We start from the raw sequence: 20974 nt of genomic DNA on the forward strand, positions 1-20974 counted from the left end.
AGGCACGCGCACGCACTTATATATGTAAATACACGTCGGGCACGCCTACGTGCATGTTACATATCACCGTGAACGGCGCAGTGAGAGCAATAATTCTAGGCCCATCAATCACTGATTACACTAAACTGATGAGCAGTAAAAGCCTTTAAAGCGTCGCCTATGGCCAATTTTAGACATGGTAGTTTTTTGCGATTTTGTGGGCGCACGCAATTTTAAAGCTTGGACATGTTTGGTGTCTATTTACCCGATATGACCCCGTCTTTTATATTTTACCAAAAAATTGGGTGATAAAATGTTTTAGAACATAAGGTAATGAAAACTTTTTTTTTCTCAAAATATGTAGTAAAAAATAAAAACCCCAGTGGTGATTAAATATCACCAAAAGAAAGCTCTATCTGTCCCTAAACAAATGGTATTTAATTCATTTCAGTACAGCGTTGCATGACGGAATAAATGTCAAAGTATCGCAGCGCTGAATACTGAAAAATGGCCTGGCCAGGAAGGGGGTATAAACACCCCGGTCAGCAAGTGGTTAATTGCATATTACTTTGTCCACCCCTGGCTTCACTAATGCCTACATTCGATGCACACATCTCCAAGATCAATTTCAGTAGGACCATTACCAGGTATTTTAGTTATCCTGGAGGTTTCATCATCATCAGCTCTGAGGCCCCATTCACACATAGCGACATACCTTTTGCAGCGGCCGGGATAGCGCGACTGTCGGGGCGACGTTCCAGCGACGGTAGCGCGACCTTCTCCGTCGGGCTCCATTAGAAAAAAGCAAAATCCGCCGAAAAAAGGGTCCCGTAGAAGCGACTTGCGACATGGAGCTAAGACAGCTCCATTGAATATCATTAGCCGGTGACTTCTCGCGATATCGCGCGGCAAAAATGCGCGATATTGCGGCGGAAATCGCGTGATATATCGCTACGTGTGAATGGGGCCTAATACTGCAAATCTGAATGGGGCCTAATACTGCAAAATTTCATAATTTAGACACCTACGCTATAAATATTTCAAAATGATCCCAGTCTTCCTCCACAGTGACCCTACAACTTCCTGTCACAGTAAATTAATAAAACCTATTCCTGATAATGATATTACAATGAAACGCTCACCAATTATTTCTGTGCATAACACAGCTCCAGGTTTTTTACACACAAAAAAAAAGAAAAAAAAAAGAAGGGTCATTTAAATCACCTTTTGATGCATTCCAATGAGTAAACAGAACCTGACAAGTAAAGGCTTTTTGGTGGCTGGCTGAAAATGTAGGTACATTTGCAAAAAATAATGGAAAGGTCTGCTGGCTGAGAGCCTAAATCCCCTAGCGAAAATACAAACAGATGTTATCATCCAAAAATATAAAAACTGTATAAACTTTATATAAAACATGGTTTATTAACCCCTTCATGACAAGTGACGTAAAGGGCCCATTTAAAACAGACAGGACTCTGTTTACACTTGTAAAGTCGACTGTCAGCTTTACAGTAGAAGTGATTCTGGCGGCTCAGCTGCCGTCAGAAAAAAGAAAAGGCTAGTTGCACTCCTTACCGGTATGACCCCGTGATCGATGCCGTCAGATCGCTTCTACGGGCCGGTAAACTTCCGGTCCCATAGCGGTCAGCGTTGGGCTCCTGAAGCCCAGCTATAAGAAATTGAAGTGCGATCTGCACTTCAATAGCTTATTTCAAGTGTAAAGGTGACGCTGGGGGTCTTTTGGACCCCCAGTCTCACCTTAAAGAGTACCTGTCACTTCCACTATGCTATCACATAGGTGACTTGTAAGCCCTCCTATGTGGCAGCAATTAAAAGTTAAAAAAAAAAACCAAACAAGCTTTTAAGATAATAAAAATGTAAAGTCCCCCGCGTCTTCATGTAAACACGCGTCGGGTACGCCTCCATATGAAAACGACGATTGCGCTACACATGTTGGGTAGTGCCGCGCACGCTGGAGTGAGAGCAATAATGCTAGGGCCAATATTTATGCGTATCTCTAAACTGATGACCTGAGGGGGCTTTTAAAGCGTTGTCTATTGACTTTTTGGGGTACTGAATTTTGTCGCAGTTTCCCAGATGCACACAATTTTTAACCTGGGAATGTTGGGTATCTATTTACTCGCTGCAACCTCATCTTTTATATTTTATTAAAACAATTTAAAAAAGGGTATTTCATTGTGTTTTGGGGCATTTAAGTGCATTTGTCCCAAAATGTTGGAGTTTGATAAGGAGTTGCACTAATATCGTGCAACATAAAAATTTGCAACTGCCACCATTTTATTCTACAGGGTCCTGGCTTTCAGAAAATATATAATGTTTGGGGGTTTTAAGTAATTTCCAAGCCCAAAATGTGGATTAAACATGTAAACAAAAAATGAATAAAAAGGCCTCGCTCATGAAGGGGTTAAACATGATCAAAATCTGATCTCTACATAAATTTATAACATAACCTCCTTGAAACCAATTGCTTTACAGTATTGTGTATACAGTACAAACACTGATATCTGTTCCATATTACAGGTTGTGATCCAAACCAACTAGCGCATTCAGTTTAAGGTAAGTTTGTGGTGCTGGTTTCAAACTCGACGCAGCCGTTTTATTCAATTTCATCATGGAATAACTGGACAACGCTACTATATCTACCAGACACCACATTTGACTTTCATATCTCTATTTCTTCAACATCTCCCTAGAAACACAAACATATTGCTCTATAAGTTCTTCATATACTGGCAGAATAAAGAGTCTCTTCTACCTTTGGTTAGATCATGTTGTGGTGACCACAGTAGGTTTCTTCTGCACCTTAACATCAACAGATATACTAATGATTGGTACCGCACTTTCCTTATCTGATGGACTTTATATACCCAAACAGATTTTCTGCTGCTGAAGCCAAAAGAATGGAATGCAGGCAGTGTGAATGGGGCTAAACAAATATAAAATTATAAAGTTGCATTCCGGGTTTACAAAAGCCATGTGCAGTTTGTGCGCATCCTAAGGAATTTCTGCTTGTGTATGTATACAGCCCAGCCTGATTACAACACAATGGCATTGCAATTCTGTGAGCAGATCACTCCTGTATGGATTTGCCACAGGAAAACCTAATCATCCCATAAGCAGGTAGTTAACATATGAAATGCCCTGGAAAATAAGTAACTGGGTCACCTTCAGTTATCTGAGGGGTTAACAGCCAAGATTTCCTCTACTTAAACAAGGTAAAAGGCCAAACGGATACAAGATCCTCCCCAAAAATGTAACATACAACATATACATGACAATAACAAAAGAGAACTTGCTATCTCTGTGGGACTAGTAATCCGAGTGATAATAGGTTGGTATAAAAAAGGACAGGACCGTGTCTGCTGGGACACTCATTTGTGTCCCAGCAGACACTGAACATCACAGTGTTACTACTGTGCATGTTGTTATAATAAACCCTCATTCATCCGCTTCATTGAACTCTAGTGTATTAGCATTAATGAAAGCAGGCACACATGTCCATTATGCTTATCTTATAAAGCAAAGAACAATGTGCAAAGCTAACAATTAACTGACATCTGATTGGCTCGCTGTGATACTCTGTGAACTACATGCCATGTAATTTATGTTCCACTTCTCTCTCCCATTAGGTTCCATGCAGGAATAGATCACCATTGTAAAGGACTTGCACTTAAACATTGAAGTGCTTTTCTGAGTTCAATACAGTAAGCGCTTCAATGTTTTGGTGAAAGAGGGTTCTGCTTTTGCACAGACAGTGAGATCAAACTAGTCACAGTGAAGAACAGCACATCGTATAAAACAATGAACTAGTCCTCAAAAACGAACTTAGGATTTATTAGCAATGATAACGTTTTTATACTTGCCTGTACACAGTAGGTGTAAATCACCCAATGCCGTTTTTATCAACACAACCCAGGACGCCCTGGTACTTTAACACTGGGGCACTGTGTCTTGTAAAGAAGGGTAAGTGCACCAAAGTTTTAGTGCTGGTGTTTATCTCATCCAATAGTTGAAAACAAAAAAAACTCACATGATTGGAGATATCGCTCATATTGCAGGTCACCTAGAGATGTCATTGCATTGCTGCATGCAGTTACCATTGCCAATGTGCACCTCCGTGGTGTAAGGGCTGGAATTGCACTTTAGCAATGGTGGTTGTTTGCAGCCTGGCAGCAGTCTAATCACACAAGATGGTAAGGAAGAGAACTAAAGCCACACTCCAGGGAAAATGATACATTTACACACCACCCTACATGTGTAAATTACCATTATTCATTAGCCCCCGGGCAAACAAACAGTTAAGTTGAGCTTTAAAAAATGGGGTTCATTAATTATAGCCAAGATAAATTAATTACAAATAAAAACTGATCAAGGTTCAGTCAAGGCAAAATCAGCAGGTATTTGTGGGACTTTGTAGGGGTCAAAAAGAAAATTAATTGCAGATGCACTTATAGTTACGCCAAGAAGCACATCATTTTTTTTGACATTTGGTAAATTCCAACTTATTGCTATGGATTTGGTAAGATGACCCTTGCATTAAGTTGGTGAATCAAACCCCAGGAAGCCATGACTGGCAACTCTTTTTAAAAATTGTTCTCCTATATCTAGACCAGGGGAGCAGAAGCTGGAGCTGACCGCAGCATGACCAGTATAGTCATATATATTGCCCACTGCACAGTCACCATATTAGTATGCACTGCCCACTGCATTATGTCTATGATGGTGGGAGATCACAGCAGTGAAAAATGTTACAACAGAAGGGATAAGCATAACATCCCATAGGTTACAGTTTGCAGATTACACTGTTGGAAACAAGATGATGTCCAGTACATACTTTGACAGGACTCGGAGTGGAATCACCTCTTCCCCAACTTTATGCCTCTCCTTATGTTTCTTCTTTCTTTTCCGTTTTACTTTCAGAGCAGATGTGTCTTTCTTGTCACTTATTTCCTTTTCTTCTTCTTCTTCTGTAGATAACTCTGATAAAATACAAAAAAACAAAACAAAATCCCACACATCAACAAGGGCAACCATGAAGACAGACATCCCACTGAATCCCTCTTGTCTTCACTCTTAGGGCAGCAACAAAGTCTTTTTAAATGAACAGACAGGTTATCTCACATTAAGTACCTATTAGTGGCATCCAGAGCTCCCATCACTGATACTGGCACAGATCATATTATATAAATATTTGCTGTATGGCGAGTAACAAATCAGCAGTGCAAATCTCTACAGTCATAAAACCCTGGGAGGGTATAGCTAGTGGCACAGATTCTGGTCAATACAACATTCCCATGAACCTTCATTTTGTGGGCAGTTTCATAGGTGAATTATTAATTGGAGTTTGGCCACTGATTACTGCTAAACCTACCTGTCAATAGTCCCACCCAGGCCAATTCATAAGCATCCTGTTAGTAGCAGGGGATAGGTATGTTTCAGTTTGTGGGCACTGTCTGTCAATTACACAGTAGATGCAGAGCTGTGAGAAACTTTCAGAGATTACAACACCAATGTAATTAAAGTGACAGTAAACTTAGAGTTAAATCTTGAAAATGCATTCAAGTACTATATTAAAACAAAAAATGTATCTCATTTGTGTATCACTCGCTGTAGATTCTCACATATCTCTGAATTGATGCCGACACTTTCCTTCCTTCTGGAGGGTGGCTACTTTTGTTCCCCATGGTCCCCGTGTGTGCTGTAAAGTAGTCACCGCTGCAAGATTGCTCCTATGATAGAGTTCAATACAGATGAGTAAACTAAACATGAGATTGTAGTCCATCAGTGAGGTTGTGGAGCGGTGGCTACTTAACAACACACACGGGACCATGGGGAAGAAAAAGTAGCCACCCTCCAGAAGGAAGGACACTGTCAGCACCAATTCAGAGATGATTTAAGGATCTACAGCACAAATAAGGCACAGTATTATTAATAATTAAAACGGTACTTGAATGCATTTTTAAGGTTTAACTCCTGAGTTTAGTGTCACTTTAATTAGCTCCTTGCTCTCAGACAACCTAAGCGATCAGGTGACTGGACTCTTGCATAGTACACAGCAGCATCAGTGACGGGTCACCATTACAAGAAGCAGCAGCAGAGGCAGGGGTTACATAACAAAAAGATGGGCTTGTATATCAGTTTAGCAGCATCTTAAAAGGGTAAATTATAGGGCTACAACCAACTAATCGATAATAACTGATAATGAAAATAGTTGTGATCAATTCTCATTAATCGATAAGTTGGTCTGGGTCCCCTAGTTCTCGCCTCCGTGTTGCATCTGATCCCCACTGCTCCCAGTAGGGATTGGAGGGGACACAGACTCCTGTAGCCAGTGCCCAGCGTTGAGGAGAGCCCTGCGCTATGGATATTGAATTTTGCTTGCAAATTGCGAGCACTCATTGGTCAGCACGGTCACCTGAGAGCTTGCAATGTTTAAGCGAAATTAAAAATCCATTGTGCAGGGCTGCGCTATCGATCAGTACAGGCTACAGATACCAGCGGAAGGGGATGGATAACGGGGGGCGGGGCAGATTTAAGTGGGTAATTTCATTTTCCCAAATTCACCTGGGAAAGTAAACTTACCCTTTAACCTTTGCCCAACTAATTTCTGCAAGGCAAGTAGCATTTAGAAAAAAAATAGCTGCCTAATTCCCACATGGCAGCTTTCTTTTGTGTTAACATTTGTGTATAGGACTACTTGATGTTTCATTGTAAATAATAGTCAAGCAGCGTTGGACCTCCCAGGCTGTGTTCCATATAAAGAATTCGGCATAATTACAAATGAGAAATACAATGCATTACCTTTACACTCCAGAAGGTCTCTAGAAGACTTTGAATCTACAGATTCAGAATGGGTTTTCCTTTGCTTTGAATAGAAGGAGTCATGCTCTTCTGAGCTGCTTTCGGTACGTCTTCTCTTGGATGATCTAACCTCATCAGATTGGTCAGAGCTCTCTGCTCTATCTTTCTTCTTCTTTTCCCTTCTTGATGAGTGTTTATTAGTATCTGATGACTCCGTCATTGAGCTTTCTGACACACTGCGATGCCTCTTAGGCCTTTCCTCTTTAGAAGGCGCATCATTATTTTCCTCCTCAGCTTTTTCCTCGCTCTCTTTTCTACTCTTAGACTTTTTCTTTTTCTTCTTCTTTTTCTCTTCTAGGAAACAGAGTAAAGGCTTTAGAGTAATGATATCGTTCAGCAGAGAAACACCAAGTACATGGAATAAACACATGCCTAGGCAGTGGGACAGTAGCTGGTAATACCCTGTTTCCCCGAAAATAAGACCTAGTAGTATTTGTGGAAATTGCAAAATAGAAGACCTACCCCGAAAATAAGACCTAGTTGTGACCATTCCCAGGGCCGGTGGTGGCATAAGAGGGAACTTGAAGAGCTGCGGGAGAGGCAGGAGAGAATAAGCGCTGCCAACGAATCCAGCGCTACAGGAAGCGAGGTGGCACCGGAGGGAGCAGAGCCGCATAAGCCGTTGCTTCATCTATAGCGCCGGCTCCTGTCACAGGCGGGGTGATATCAAATGCACTCCGACTGTGAGGAATCGATAGGGAAAGTGCGCTTCGCTCATTCTGGCCAGTGATTGGTTAGCAAAATGCATCTTGGAAAGGTGATTGCCCTGATCACCATATTTTTGTACAAGAATACATGTAGACTTTTCTACATGAATAAGTGTGGATTACCTACCCCGAAAATAAGACCTAGTGTGTTTTTTGAGCCAAAAAAATATAAGACAGTGTCTTATTTACAGGGAAACACGGTATGTGATGTAGTCACATGACACTGAGAATTTTTTTTTACTCTGCATCACACACAGTTGCCATTATATTATTGTGCCAACACTACAGTCCAAAAGGGAATGTTACCCTGATCCAGACCAAGACTTGATGCTTCACACATCAAAAATCCTGCTTGCAACGAGGAAATACATTTTTGGTCTTGACTTCTACTTTAAACAGTAAATTATACTTAAAAAATAAAATAAAAATAAAATCATTGACTTTTTTCTCACACAACAAAGTTAACAGTTGGCCCCTTTCACACGGTGGCTTGATCGAGTCCGCCTGTCAGTTTTTCAGGGGGACCCGATCGGATGCCCAATCTAAGTCTATGGCCAGCAGTGTGTCTATTTACACCCGGTTGCCACAGGCATGACTCTCCCAGGCAAAGGCATGATGAGATTTATAATTTAAACACTGGAGTAAAACCAGAACAATATTTTCTCCAAGACAAGTATTTCATGCCCATCCCAGCAAAGCTTAACATCTATACAAGAAGAAATACATGGGCTGCCATTTCTAGTCTCCTCTTGAAAATGCCAGTTACATGGTTACGCATGGATTTAGTACATCTAAGCCTTAGACCAAAAACAAGAATTCAGTAACTAAAAGTTGGAAGTTTTTATCCCTATACTGGTTCTAGATCAGCGACTCAAAGAATTGAAGCCAATGCCAATCAGCCTTTCAGAATGAGAGATCAGAAATGGCGACATGGGTCTCGTATGGCAGCTTTCTTGTGTTAACAATTAAGTAGAGGTCCACCTTAACACTTTTTGTGAATAATAACAGTCGAGTGGGAGTTGAATCCTTTTGGATCAGAGAGAAAACAATCTTATTACCTGGTCAAAAAAAATGTAAGTAGTTCTTTAGAAATGATAACATTTAAAAAGGAGAACTATGAGGTGAGCGCTTTTCACTCCTCATAGTTCTAGCCGACCTGTGACAATGAGACTGTCACAGGTCGGCTCAGTAGATCGGGAGGTGAGAGAACACATACGGCGTTCGCTCACCTCTCATGGCTCCCTGCCGTGACAGGGGAGGGGCTGGATTCCCCGCTCCGATCCTCCAGTGCTGACTGGTGGATCGGACGGGGGAGGGGGCGGGGACAGCTGGCTCTGCCTCTAGATAGGCAGAGGCAGCTGTCACTCACGCAGCTGGGTGGATCCAGAGATAATTGTCGGGATCCGCTTCAGCTGCGGCACCTCAGTATACCGCGAGCAGTAGCTCTCAGTATACTGTGGCGTCTCAGTATACCGCAAGCTGTAGCTCGCGGTATACTGAGCCTAGGGTGACGGGAGGACGCTAGTTTGTGTCCTCCCGTTACCCTCAGGAGAACTATGGGGAAAAACCTTAACCCCATAGTTCTCCTTTAAGCCATTTATACAAATGACTAATGCAGCTGGAACCCAACTGCTGATAAGGAACATAATTGATATTCTTTGATTAACAGACCTAAAACAAAATTCAAAGTGTCTAAGCCCAAAGCAAAACATTTTATATTTTGGGGATGGATGGGGGCGGTCAAAGCTGGCTATGTCTTTAGAGATGCAGAGCCAGCTCTCAATCTGGTGGTGTCAGGATCCTTCCTTGCCACAGCGAGGGAGAAAGTGTATTACAGAAAAATGGTCTGTCTTCACACCGTGTGGTCAACGGGTACAAATACATCTTAGCATGGTTAACAGGTACAGGTTAGTGTTCTCATACCGCTGCAAAGAATGACAACAACAAACGTTGCTTCTCACCAGTCCTTAAATGTGGGGGCTGCATTACTTTTCTTTTTTCCCCCTTCACTAATTTTCCCTACATTTTAACCTGCCAGTTCTCTGTTCACTGTTTAGAATTGTCACCCTAGGACAGAAATATATTAGGACTACAAATATCCTCCTCCTCTTCGTAGCAACATAGTGGGGAAGGGTGTTGTATAGTTCAGAGAAAATTTGTAACAAGGCCAACCATTGTCAGCAGAAGGCACGGGAAGTTATAAGCTAATTCGATTTCTGGCAGCATCAACAAGTATGTTTTTTTTTGCATTGATTGAAAAGTTAAGACTAGAACATGCATACAAAAAACAGAGTACATACCAAGCTCTCTTGACTCAGAGACTGCTAACTCCGGAACTTGTTTGTTTTTTATAGTCTTGGGGAAAATCCCAGCCTTTCTTGGTGCTTCTTCTGGAGGATTATTCAAGAACTAAAGAAATCATTTAAAAAAAAAGAATGTTAAGATACGAGTGGAAGACCTGTAAGGTGAAACACATTTGCTGGCATGAGGTTTATTATTAGGAAATGTTTGACATGGTTTACCTCTGTAACATGAACAACAAGCTCAGTTTTATACCAGCATTCATACTATTGAAACCCTAAGGCCTCATTCACACGAGAAAAGGCCGGCACGTACAGCTCCGTGCACGGCCGTATCTTGCAGCTCCCGGGAAGGACAGGTGCTGTGTGTGATTAGTACGCAGCCCCCGTCCTTCTCTATGGGACTACGCGGCCATACGCCGCCTTATGCTCACCCCAGGTCCGTACGGGTGCGTGTTTCCTGGCTCGGACGCAGACAGGATCCATCCTGTCAGCATACGAGTACGGACACCCGCACAGAAGTGCAGGGCGGGTGAGCGTAGGGGGGGCGTACGGCCGCATAGTCCCACAGAGAAAGACAGGGGCTGTGTACTTATCACACACCGCACCTGTCCTTCCCGGGAGCTGCCCGATATGGCCCCGCACGGAGCTGTACGTGCCGGCCTTTTTACCTGGGAATGAGGGCTTAATCTGGTTACAGTTAGATGATATTTTTACATGATATGAACCTTTTGAAGAAATCATGCAACCATTCCAACATGTATTGTGCACAAACTATGATATCGCGCTACCGAGGCTGCTGCTGGCTCAGAAATAAATACAGCTAATTGGAGGCCTTTTCAAATCAATTGTGCAGCTCTGCTGAGAAAGCACAGATTACCAGAAGCAACCTGGCACTACATACACAATGGAACCGTCACATAATTGCAAAAACAATATCTGTACCAAGCAACAATCTCAACCTGTGTAAAGACACCTTGTAGAAATGGATATCGATTTTCTGCATTTGACTTGTGTTTGAAGCAAGCTAGCTTGCAAGTTTCTATTTACTGGAATTGTGCTGTGTCTGGATGACCGCTTGAGGCTGCGATTGACCTGCTTTGCATTTCTCTGGATGCAAGTGGAACTAATGAGATCTGTTCCCGTTGCTTTAAAAGTTCTTTCACCGCAGGCAAAACCAGATCAAGCACAGTCTCCGTACTCAGAATAGCAAGTGAACTGCTACTCAAGTGCATGTACTGCAAATAGAACAATCGCACATATTTGATTTTCACTGAATGTAAAATACAGCACTCAAAGACAAAGGCCATCTACACAAGCTCTAAAACTGTCACTGCATCACAGTGCATCCTAGAAAAGATCGCCTCTACTGAAGGGACACGTTTGCTTGTGTAGATTCAGTATAATACTCATGCATGTACACAAACAAGAGTCCACGAAAGAAGTAACCCAATGCTGTATGTGCTGTTTGGAAAAAAGCCTCTTGGTGCTCTACTCCTCTCGAGGACTTTTATTTGTGTACATACATGGAATTTACAGACTAGCAAAGCTGCAGAAACAACAATTAGCAGAGAGTGGATGCATACCAATCCCAGAGCAACAGTGGTTAGCATATGTTCAAGATCACACACTGGATGCCATTTCATTATGAAAGAAAAACAAAAAACAAAAACAGCAGCTTTTGCTAACTTGTGACAGATTTATTTACGATTGAGTGAATTTTCATTGACACAGTGATATCTAATAGGAGGAAAGACATTACCTCAATGGCTTTAGCAGCTTGTGCTTGAGTCTCAAACTCAATGAATGCAAATCCTTTTGGGTCACCTGTGGATTTGTATCTGGGAATGCTAATATAGACAACTGAGCCACATTTACCAAAAACCCGATCAATCCAACTGTGGTTAACATTCTTTGGAAGTAGCTCCTGAAAACAGAAAACAACACGAGAGCATTAACTAGTGTTCTGTAAAGCTAAGCAAAATACTGGGCACTTTTAACATGTGGTGCCAACAATAGCTATAGCAATATTGTTTTGCAGCAGGCTATCACACAGATGAAATGATTTATAAATCACACACACACCAAAAGTATTGGGACGCCTGCCTTTACACGCACATGAACTTTAATGGCATTCCAGTCTTAGTCGTTAGGGTTCAATATTGAGTTGTCCCACCCTATGCAGCTATAACAGCTTCAACAGCTCCAACTGATGTTGGATGGGAAGGCCTGGCTCGCAGTCTCCGCTCTAATTCATCCCAAAGGTGTTCTATCGGGTTGATGTCAGGCCTCTGTGCAGGACAGCCAAGTTCCTCCACCCCAAAACTCGCTCATCCATGTCTTTATGGACCTTGCTTTGTGCACTGGTGCGCAGTCATGTTGGAAAAGGAAGGGGCCATCCCCAAACTGTTCCCACAAAGTTGGGAGCATGAAATTGTCCAAAATGTCTTGGTATGCTGATGCCTTAAGAGTTCAATTCACCGGAACGAAGTGGCCAAGTCCTAAAAACAACCCCACACCATAATCCCCCCTCCACCAAACTTTACACTTGGCACAATGAAGTCAGGCAAGTACCGTTCTCCTGGCAACCGCCAAACCCAGACACGTCCATCGGATTGCCCATCAAAGAAGCGCGATTGGTCACTCCAGAGAACACGTCTCCTTCTCTAGAGTCCAGTGGCGGCGTGCTTTACACCACTGCATCTGACGCTTTGCATTGCACTTGGTGATGTAACGCTTGGATGCAGCTGCTCGGCCATGGAAACCCATTCCATTGTTATTGTGCCAATCTGAAGACCACTTGAAGTTTGGAGGTCTGTAGCTATTGACTCTGCAGACAGTTGATGACTTCCCTGCTTCAGTATGCACTGAGCCCCCTCTGTCATTTTACGTCGCCCACCACTGCATGGCTTAGTTGCTGTTGTTCCCAGTTGCTTCCACTTTGTTATAGTACCACTAACAGTTGACCGTGGAATATTTAGTAGCAAGGAAATTTCACGGATGGACTTATTGCACATGTGGCAACCTATTACGGTACCACACTTGTATTCACTGAGCTCCTGAGAGCGACCCATTCTTTCACAAATGTTTGTAGAAGCGTCTGCATGCCTAGGTGCTTGGTTTTATACACCTGTGACCATGGAGGTGATTGAAACAACGGAATCCAATGATTAGGAGGGGTGTCCCAATACTTTTGGCAATATAGTGTATATATACACATTTGCTAGTATCCAATTTCTCCTGTAGGCAGAAGAATAACCTAACTGTCTAAATATCAGAATCCCGTGTCCCTTAATGAACACAAACTAAATTAAATGTTTGTTTTCTTTTGGGTTTAAAACATTAAAGTGGTTAGAGAAAAAAAAAAAAAACACCTGCTTTGAGACACATACATACACACGTGTTTGAAATTATTCATAATTAGTAAAAACAGAAAAAAAAACACAAAAAAAAAAAAAAACACACACAGTCAGTGGGAGTAATTAAAGTCACCAACCCCACTTCCCAGCATTCTTCAATGCAGTGCCTTCTCATTACGGGGACTGGTCCACTGTAAACAGCGGGCCGTAACTAACCCACGGGCTGTATTTTGGGAACTGCAGCTCTGGTCTAAAATGATCATTTGTTTATACGCTAAAATGAGAGAAGCGCTGAAAACTAAAAAAATTATCATACTTTTTAGTGTCATGCCTCCGAAGAGGGGATACTATGCAAATTAACAGCTTTCTCACTCCACAAATTGTCACATTAGGTGTGCCAGCAACTTCCAAGTCTGACTGTATGCAGCTCAGTGAAGCATAACAGAGAAACCTTAATTTTGTGACACTTGGCATGATTTGAATTTCTGCTCCACAAAACACTTGTGCTAATATCTAATGGAGCTGTCAGAACTACAAAACAAGCAGTAACTACTGCAATAGATAGAAGGCATGTGTTAAATACATGATTTACTGCTATAATAAAGTCTAAAATAGTGTCAGACTCTGTATTTCATGGAAAAAAAAAATGTATCAGCACACAGTTTTGTAGATGAATGTAAAAAAAAAAAAAAAAAGATAGTCAAATGTTTATGCTCCTGACTATTGCAGGCATTGAATTTATAGGGTGTCTTGTTATATTAATGTGATGTCAGGGTTTCTTTATTACAAGTGAAATTTAGATGAACAGCTCACATGCATCATTGGAAAAAAAAAATTATACTACCTGCCTTACCTGTCAAAAGACTTGCAAGTATGTTTAGCTAGGCTGGAAAGCCAGTTGTTACCACACTTGTTTCTATTGCAGTGAAGCAATATCGCTTGTCTTTGGACTTCCCTCTGCCTGTTGACTAGACAATGAAAGTATGTATAGGAGCATGATCACACGGACGAGGCAATCATGTGTTGCACTAAGAGCAATGTGCAACGCAGTAGAGCCTTACTGGCCATCAGTGTTGGCCCTACCTCTTCAGTTCATTCAGAGTCCTGCTTTCTAGTGTCCTTGTGCAATTCTTTAGATGGTTTATGGTTTCTTCTGTCAATCTGAACAACATTAAAAAAATAAATAAAAGCACTTACCGCATATACAGTTCGGTCATCCACATCCTGAGGTTTCTGCCCAAGTGGATGCCTCCTCCTGATTTTGGTATTTTCTAAATTCACCTTGAATGGAGACAAACAAGTATTATATATGCTGCTCTTTGACAGGTACCCTTGCATTTTCAATGCATCTAAAACTGGTATTTTCTATGCATGGCAAACACCTGCATGTGCCTGCGCACCTCATGTCATTGTTATTATTACATATAGTTTGGACACAGGATTACTTTAAAGAAATACTGTTGCCTTGCCCATGCAGTGTCGTTACAAAGCCATCCCTCTGAAGCATATATTCATGTTACCAGCTGCCACTTGGATCCCTAGTCTCAGTTGGGGTTAAACACTAGGGGGAAGCAGTGATGTCAATCTCCAGGTCATAGGACAGTGCTCTAGCCTAGCGATAAACTGCTGGACCCAAGCGCTGTCACAGAGGAGAAGGTCACATGCTCTGCCATAACTGTAAGTACTAGGTATTACAGCCATCTGTGATGGAAAAGGAAGGAGGCAGGAGAACACTAGCAAGGTCAGTACAAGTTGGTTGCTTGACCCCCCTCTGCATGGGCAAGGTGACCGCGTCTCTTTCAAGACATAACCAGAGTTACTGGGAACCTACTCACCTCTACAACTAAGGAATTCTTGACAGCTCTGGCAATAAGTTTAGCATCTGTAGTCAGCTTCTTCATCTTGTTAAATGAGGCCAGTAGAGAAAGATCAATGACTGCAAAAAAGAACAGAAGACATGCTATTACTGCAGTGTGCTACATTTTAGGGACAGTTTTCTCTTTGGGCTGAATGTAAAAACATGACATATGGATGATAATGCAGGAAAAATACTGAGATGTAAACAGATCCTATTTTTTTGTACAAGGGTCAAAAAACATTTTCAGAATGTTTTTTGATCCTTGCTTCAGATGGAACAATCTAAAATCCATGTGAAGTCAGTAAACTACACCAAAATCTAGATTGGGATTTAGCAGACCATTCATCTTGCACACACAGAAAAAACAAAACATAGGCTAGAATATACAATCTCTTTTCTGGCAGCAAACATATTTTCCCAAAAACCGAAGTTTAAGAATAGACAAAGAATAGACTCAAAAATCAAATTCTGCCAATGTATCCCTCTATGTATGATCACTACTCATACTCACCCAAATGCACCTGATACTTGATGACGTGGGAGCATGGAGTTGGCTTCCCTGCTAATCAAGAAGCCGGGCGGTGTGTAATGACTTGCTGCCCGCCTTCCTGATTGGCTGGCTTCTCGACCAATCAGTAAGCCGTGCAGTGAGTTATTACCCGACCCCGGCTTCCTGATTGGCCAGAAAGTTGGCTACATGCTTCCTGGTCACGAGGAAGCATGGAGTCGGCTTCCAGGCCAATCAGGAAGCTGGGCGGCATCTGATGGCTCGCCTTCCAGCTTCCTGATTGGTCGGTAAGCTGGCCAATCAGGAAGCCAGATGGCGAGTCGTTACCTGCCCCCTGGCTTCCTGATTGGCCAGAAAGCCGGCTCCATGTTTCCTCATTACCTGGTGACGAGGGAGCACGGACACGCCTTCCCGGCTAATCAGGAAGCCCAAAATGTATTCTGCAGCAGGACAAGGATTCCAAACATGCAGCCAATGTCATTAAGACCTATCTTCAGCGTAAAGAAGAACAGGGAGTGATGTTGATAGAGCCCTGATATGGGCTTGCTGGTCACTTTAAAAATCTAAAACATGTGGTACAAAAATAAACAAATTCCACAATTGGACTTACAGCCATCTCTGGATTTCTGAATCTGCTCACACAGGAAGCGATCCTTGTGAAGGTTAACATCACCGAACCAGAAGTCCACCTGCTTGGCAATGTCAGCCAGCAGCTGTTTTACCCGAGAGCGCTTCTTCTTCTCCCGTTCCTTCCTCATCTCTGTGCTTTCATCTTCTTTCCCCTTGCTTCTTGGTGTGTCCATTTCCCTCTCAGTCATTCTGATACCTAAACAAAGGCACAGATCACGATGAGCACTGGCATCTGTTAGTAAAAAAAAATAAAAATAGAAAAAAACAAACAGCCATCTCCTGTGTATACTTCTCATCTGTTGGGGGATTTAATAACTCATATCTGTGAACTTTAGGTGAAATAGTTCAGCAACTAAAGATAGATTAAAGTGAACTTTTTAAGTTACATAGCTTGTTAAGGTGCCATTGCACTCAGGGGCTAAATCTTAAAAATGCATTCAAGTACCCCAACTAATAAAAAGTTATCTTATTTGTGTATCACTCAGCTGTACATCCTCAAATCATCTCTGGATTGGTGCTGACACTGTCCTTCCTTCTGGAGGGTGACTACGTTTGTTCCCCATGGTCCCTGTGTGTGTTGTAATGTAGTCACCGATCCAAGCTCACTCCAGTGATGGACTACAATCTCAGTACAAATTAGTAAACTAAACATGAGATTGTAGTCCATCACAGGAGTGAACCTGGAGTGGTGGCTACTGTGCAACACACACAGAGACCATGGGGAAGAAAAGTAGCCACCCTCAAAGAAGGAAGGACAGTGTCAGCACCAATTCAGAGATGATTTCAGGATCTACAGCCGAGTGATACACAAATAAGATACATTCTGGTACATGACACTTCCAGATGTGTTAAAACGTACTCCTTCTGATACATGCTACGGGACATGACACAGTATGCGGAGGAACATGTATTCCACACACCCATTAGTGTTGGATACCTGCAGCGGTTAGGCACTAGCAAAGCAGCAGAGTTTGAAGGCATAATATATATTTTTGTCATCACTTTATTTATTTTTTATTTTCTTTTGGTCTAATAACTATACCACTGATTGTTCTCCCTTTTGGTCTGATAAAAAACATTTAAAGCATGTTATTATACCTGTTCAATATGTCCAAACAAAAATCTGTTGATCCTGCCGGAAATCCAGTGAGCTGCTAATTTCCTGAGCTCTCTGCCTGTACTGCACACTTATTAGTTACATTGTTTCCAGTTCTCTCTGTGGACTAAAGAATCCTCCACCAAGTTATAGAGATAAGGAGAGGGGTAGGTGTTCTGAAACCCACATACATTTCCAGTCCAGAGGGAACAACGCTGCACCACTACAGTACTGTGAGTGAAAGTAGTCACCCTAGGACAGGAAGAGTGTTACCAGCAGGAACACCAGGAGAAAGTAAGTAAAAAAAAAAAAGAAAGAAAAAACGAATGACGCCATCGGATCCAAGATTGGCAAGCTCCAAAAATGTTTGTTCCTGAGATTATCTGAAGCCGAACCTTTATTTTCATTACAGTTACCATAACGTGTGTGAACCTCAGGAATGCATTGCTGACGATGTCGCCACTGGGTAGACTGGTCCTCTTTATCTGACCTGGTGATCACTATTCAGTGGGACACAAAGTGATATGAAAGCTAAAAAAATCGGAGTTGTCACCAGAACAAGACAAGAGGACATTTTCCACTGGGATATGACAACTGTGTATAGGAAGCCATACACCAATACCGGTATTTTGGTATCGAGTACCAATATCTTTTTTTCCAGTACTCGCCAATACCGATACCAGAAGTCCTGTTCAGGAAGCCAGGCGGCGTGTAATGACTCGCCAACTGGCTTCCTGATTAGCCGGGAAGCGTGTATAGACTCGCCACCCGGCTTCCCAATTAGCAGGGAAGCCATCCCCATGCTTTTTCGACACTAGGCGACGAGAAAGCATGGAGTTAGCTTTCTGGCCATTCAGGAAGCTGGGCGCTGTGTCATTACACGACTAAGTCGGGTAAGCGAGCTATTACACGCTGCCCGGCTTCCTGATTGGCTGGGAAGCCGGCTCCATGCTCCCTTGTCACAAGAGTAATGACTTGTTGCCCCGCTTCCTGATACCGGAAGTATCGGGCTAGGCATCGGAGCATTTGGGTGAGTACGAGTACTCACCCAAATACTCAATTTTCTTTCAACTAGCCCATCATGCACAGACCAATGTAGTTTACAATTAACGCTCATCAGCGCCACCACCTGGCCAATTTTCATCGATCGAAAGGACAGATTTTAGTTTGAGCATGTGCAGTTTTCATCTTGAGATTTTTGTTGTACAACAACGCCACTAACCTGTCAATTTTCATCCAACTAGACAAAAGTTTTCTAGCCTGCATGAAAGACAAAAATCTGCCAGTTGTACAGTAATTGAGGTTCTGCACTCCCCATCAACTGGCAGATTTTCAGACGAAAACGCAATTGCAGACAAAAATCTCCAGATGTAAGGTGTATGGGCACCTTAAAAACAGAATCACCCGTCACTTTGTAGAGATCACCTATCATAATTTCTATTGAGTCTATGACAAAGGGAGGGAGGGAAAAATGAGTAAAATAAAAAACCTGACAGAGGTTCTTCTAACCACTGCCCCCTCCATCCAAAACAAACGGTTTGGGCTTTCAACACATCTGAAGCATATCTAGAGCCAAACCCTTTTAATTTTTTTTTTTTAGTTTTGGATCTGGTGTTGAGGGACCAAAACCCGTCAGGTTTTTATTGTTGCATCCACATATCGAGATTTGCCCCCTCTATTTGTCCTGGTGACGATCACAAGGAGTGGACTAAGGCTAAATTAGGTTATCAATGGTACATGAATAGAAAAGAAATCATCCAATGGGGACATCTCTTTTAGGGACAACTCTCTACAAGAGGATTCATCTCACTTCCTGTCTATGGGACAATAGGACACGAATGGCAAAACCCTGACATTTTTAACAGGATTCAGATTCCAGAGTCTGAGCATGTCACACTTAACATTGTGGGGGTTACTGACAAAAGGGTGAAGAGTTCGGAGAAGGCAACAATCTTATTCAGCTCACTTTCCAGTTCAGCTATGTTATCCTAGATTGTTCACTTCTCCAAACTCTTTACCCTTTTGTGAATAACCGTGTGAATGTTTATACAAAGAAATAGCATTTCCACACTTCTGCCCCCTCGTGGTCACAATAGTAGTGCAGATGATGACCCCTGCCCGTTCATTATCGGATTAGTGTACACACAGCAATAACACACAACTACACGGATTACAACCAACTCTTTACATCACCAGCAGCATAAGAAGACATGACTTGTATATTATTATAACCCGAGCTCCCAGACTCCGCTCACCTTCCGCCTTCACATGTCACTCTCCCTCTGCGAATAAGATTCTATAGTAGAGAGCGGAGGAAAACGTCACTAGGCAAGCGACCTACAGCAACTAAGGACCCCACCCTTTCTACAGTCCAAGGGCTGCCCTCTTTGTGCCTGCGTTACCATAGTAACCTTAACATGCCCGACACCCGAATTCGCCCTACCCACGTGCCAAGCACTGCTTTCTTACCTGTTTACAATGAATACAAATCTCAGCATAAACAAAGCAATCCCAAGCGAGTTGGTACTAAGTACACCATGGTTAGCGCCACCCTCTAGCCGTCGCGGGATTGTGACGTCAACAAGCGCGAATTGTACGAAAAGCTACCAGATGTGAGTAGAAACATTAGGTGACATTGTAGTTATGTGTAGTCTGTGGTTAGCCATTGTATACAGGTGTCACTAATAAAATAATACACTGGTGCTAAATGTAGGTTGGTAAAAGAAAACACGAGAGAGTGAGGTGAGTACTGAGAGGATGTGTTTCCTGATATTACAGCAGCCATGTGGGTAGAGATAACTTAAAGGAGAACTATGAGGTGACTGAAAATCACTCACCCTCATAGTTCGAGCCGACGTGTGACAATGAAACTGTCACACTTTGGCTCAATAGATCGGGAAGTGAGTGAACACATACCGTCGCCACTCACGGCTCCCTGCAGGGATTTCCCCCTCCCCGCTCCGGTCCTCCAGAGCTCACTGGCGGAACGGACGGGAGCGGGTACAGCTGGCTCTGCCTCTGGATAGGCGGAGCCAGCTGTCACTCACGCAGCTGGGTGGATCTCGACAGTAATGTCGGGATTCGGCTGTGGCGGGCTCAGAATACCGTGAGCTGTAGCTCCTTATATACTAAGCTTTGGGTCACGGGAGGACGCTGGTATATGTCCTGTGACCCTAAAGAGAGCTAAGGGGAAAAACACTTACCCCATAGTTTTCTTTCAAGCTCACCGCACACGTTACAATCTGATTGTACAACCGCCTATAGATCTATCAACAGCTATCTAGTGCCAGAGCTTGTCTGACTGGATACAGACTGATTGGATAGCTTAGGTAGGTCCTCATATTACATAGATTTGGTAAATCTAAAGTTCATTGTATAAGGATTGTAATGTGTATGGAAGGCCTATGTCAGTACATGAGTGCTTAGCAGTCTGCTTTCTTTCAGGTGAAGCCAACTAGGGAGTTACGGACGTGAGAGGGAAAAGGTGGGGATAATAGTGACAGAACTTTAGGGGATCATGGCCATACACTGTACAAATGTTGTCCGGTTCTAGATGACCCGGCTGAAATGTACATAGTGGGTGCCCCTGTCAGCACCTTTCCAATCAACATCCTTTGATCAGAAATGTAAAGGAGCCAGATGGAAAATCTTTGGG

The 20974-nt window shown here is 42.7% G+C and overlaps 1 protein-coding gene across 1 annotated transcript in view; it reads right to left on the minus strand.

The window, feature by feature from the left end:
* Nucleotides 1-19606, minus strand: part of LARP7 (La ribonucleoprotein domain family member 7) — a 28369-nt gene extending 8763 nt beyond the window's left edge. The window contains exons 1-8 of the mRNA XM_018569890.1: nt 19575-19606; nt 16204-16419; nt 15063-15163; nt 14425-14508; nt 11631-11795; nt 9869-9977; nt 6802-7155; nt 4835-4979 (exon numbers count right to left, since the gene is read on the minus strand). Of these exons, the coding sequence (XP_018425392.1) occupies nt 4835-4979; nt 6802-7155; nt 9869-9977; nt 11631-11795; nt 14425-14508; nt 15063-15163; nt 16204-16411 (1166 nt within the window). The 5' untranslated portion in view covers nt 16412-16419; nt 19575-19606. The remainder of the gene's footprint in view (nt 1-4834; nt 4980-6801; nt 7156-9868; nt 9978-11630; nt 11796-14424; nt 14509-15062; nt 15164-16203; nt 16420-19574) is intronic.
* Between the last annotated feature and the right edge of the window lie 1368 nt (nt 19607-20974).

The sequence above is a fragment of the Nanorana parkeri genome, unplaced genomic scaffold, assembly GCF_000935625.1.
Source record: "Nanorana parkeri isolate BGI_ZX_2015 unplaced genomic scaffold, ASM93562v1 scaffold36, whole genome shotgun sequence".
In the NCBI taxonomy this organism is placed as follows: Eukaryota; Metazoa; Chordata; class Amphibia; order Anura; family Dicroglossidae; genus Nanorana; species Nanorana parkeri.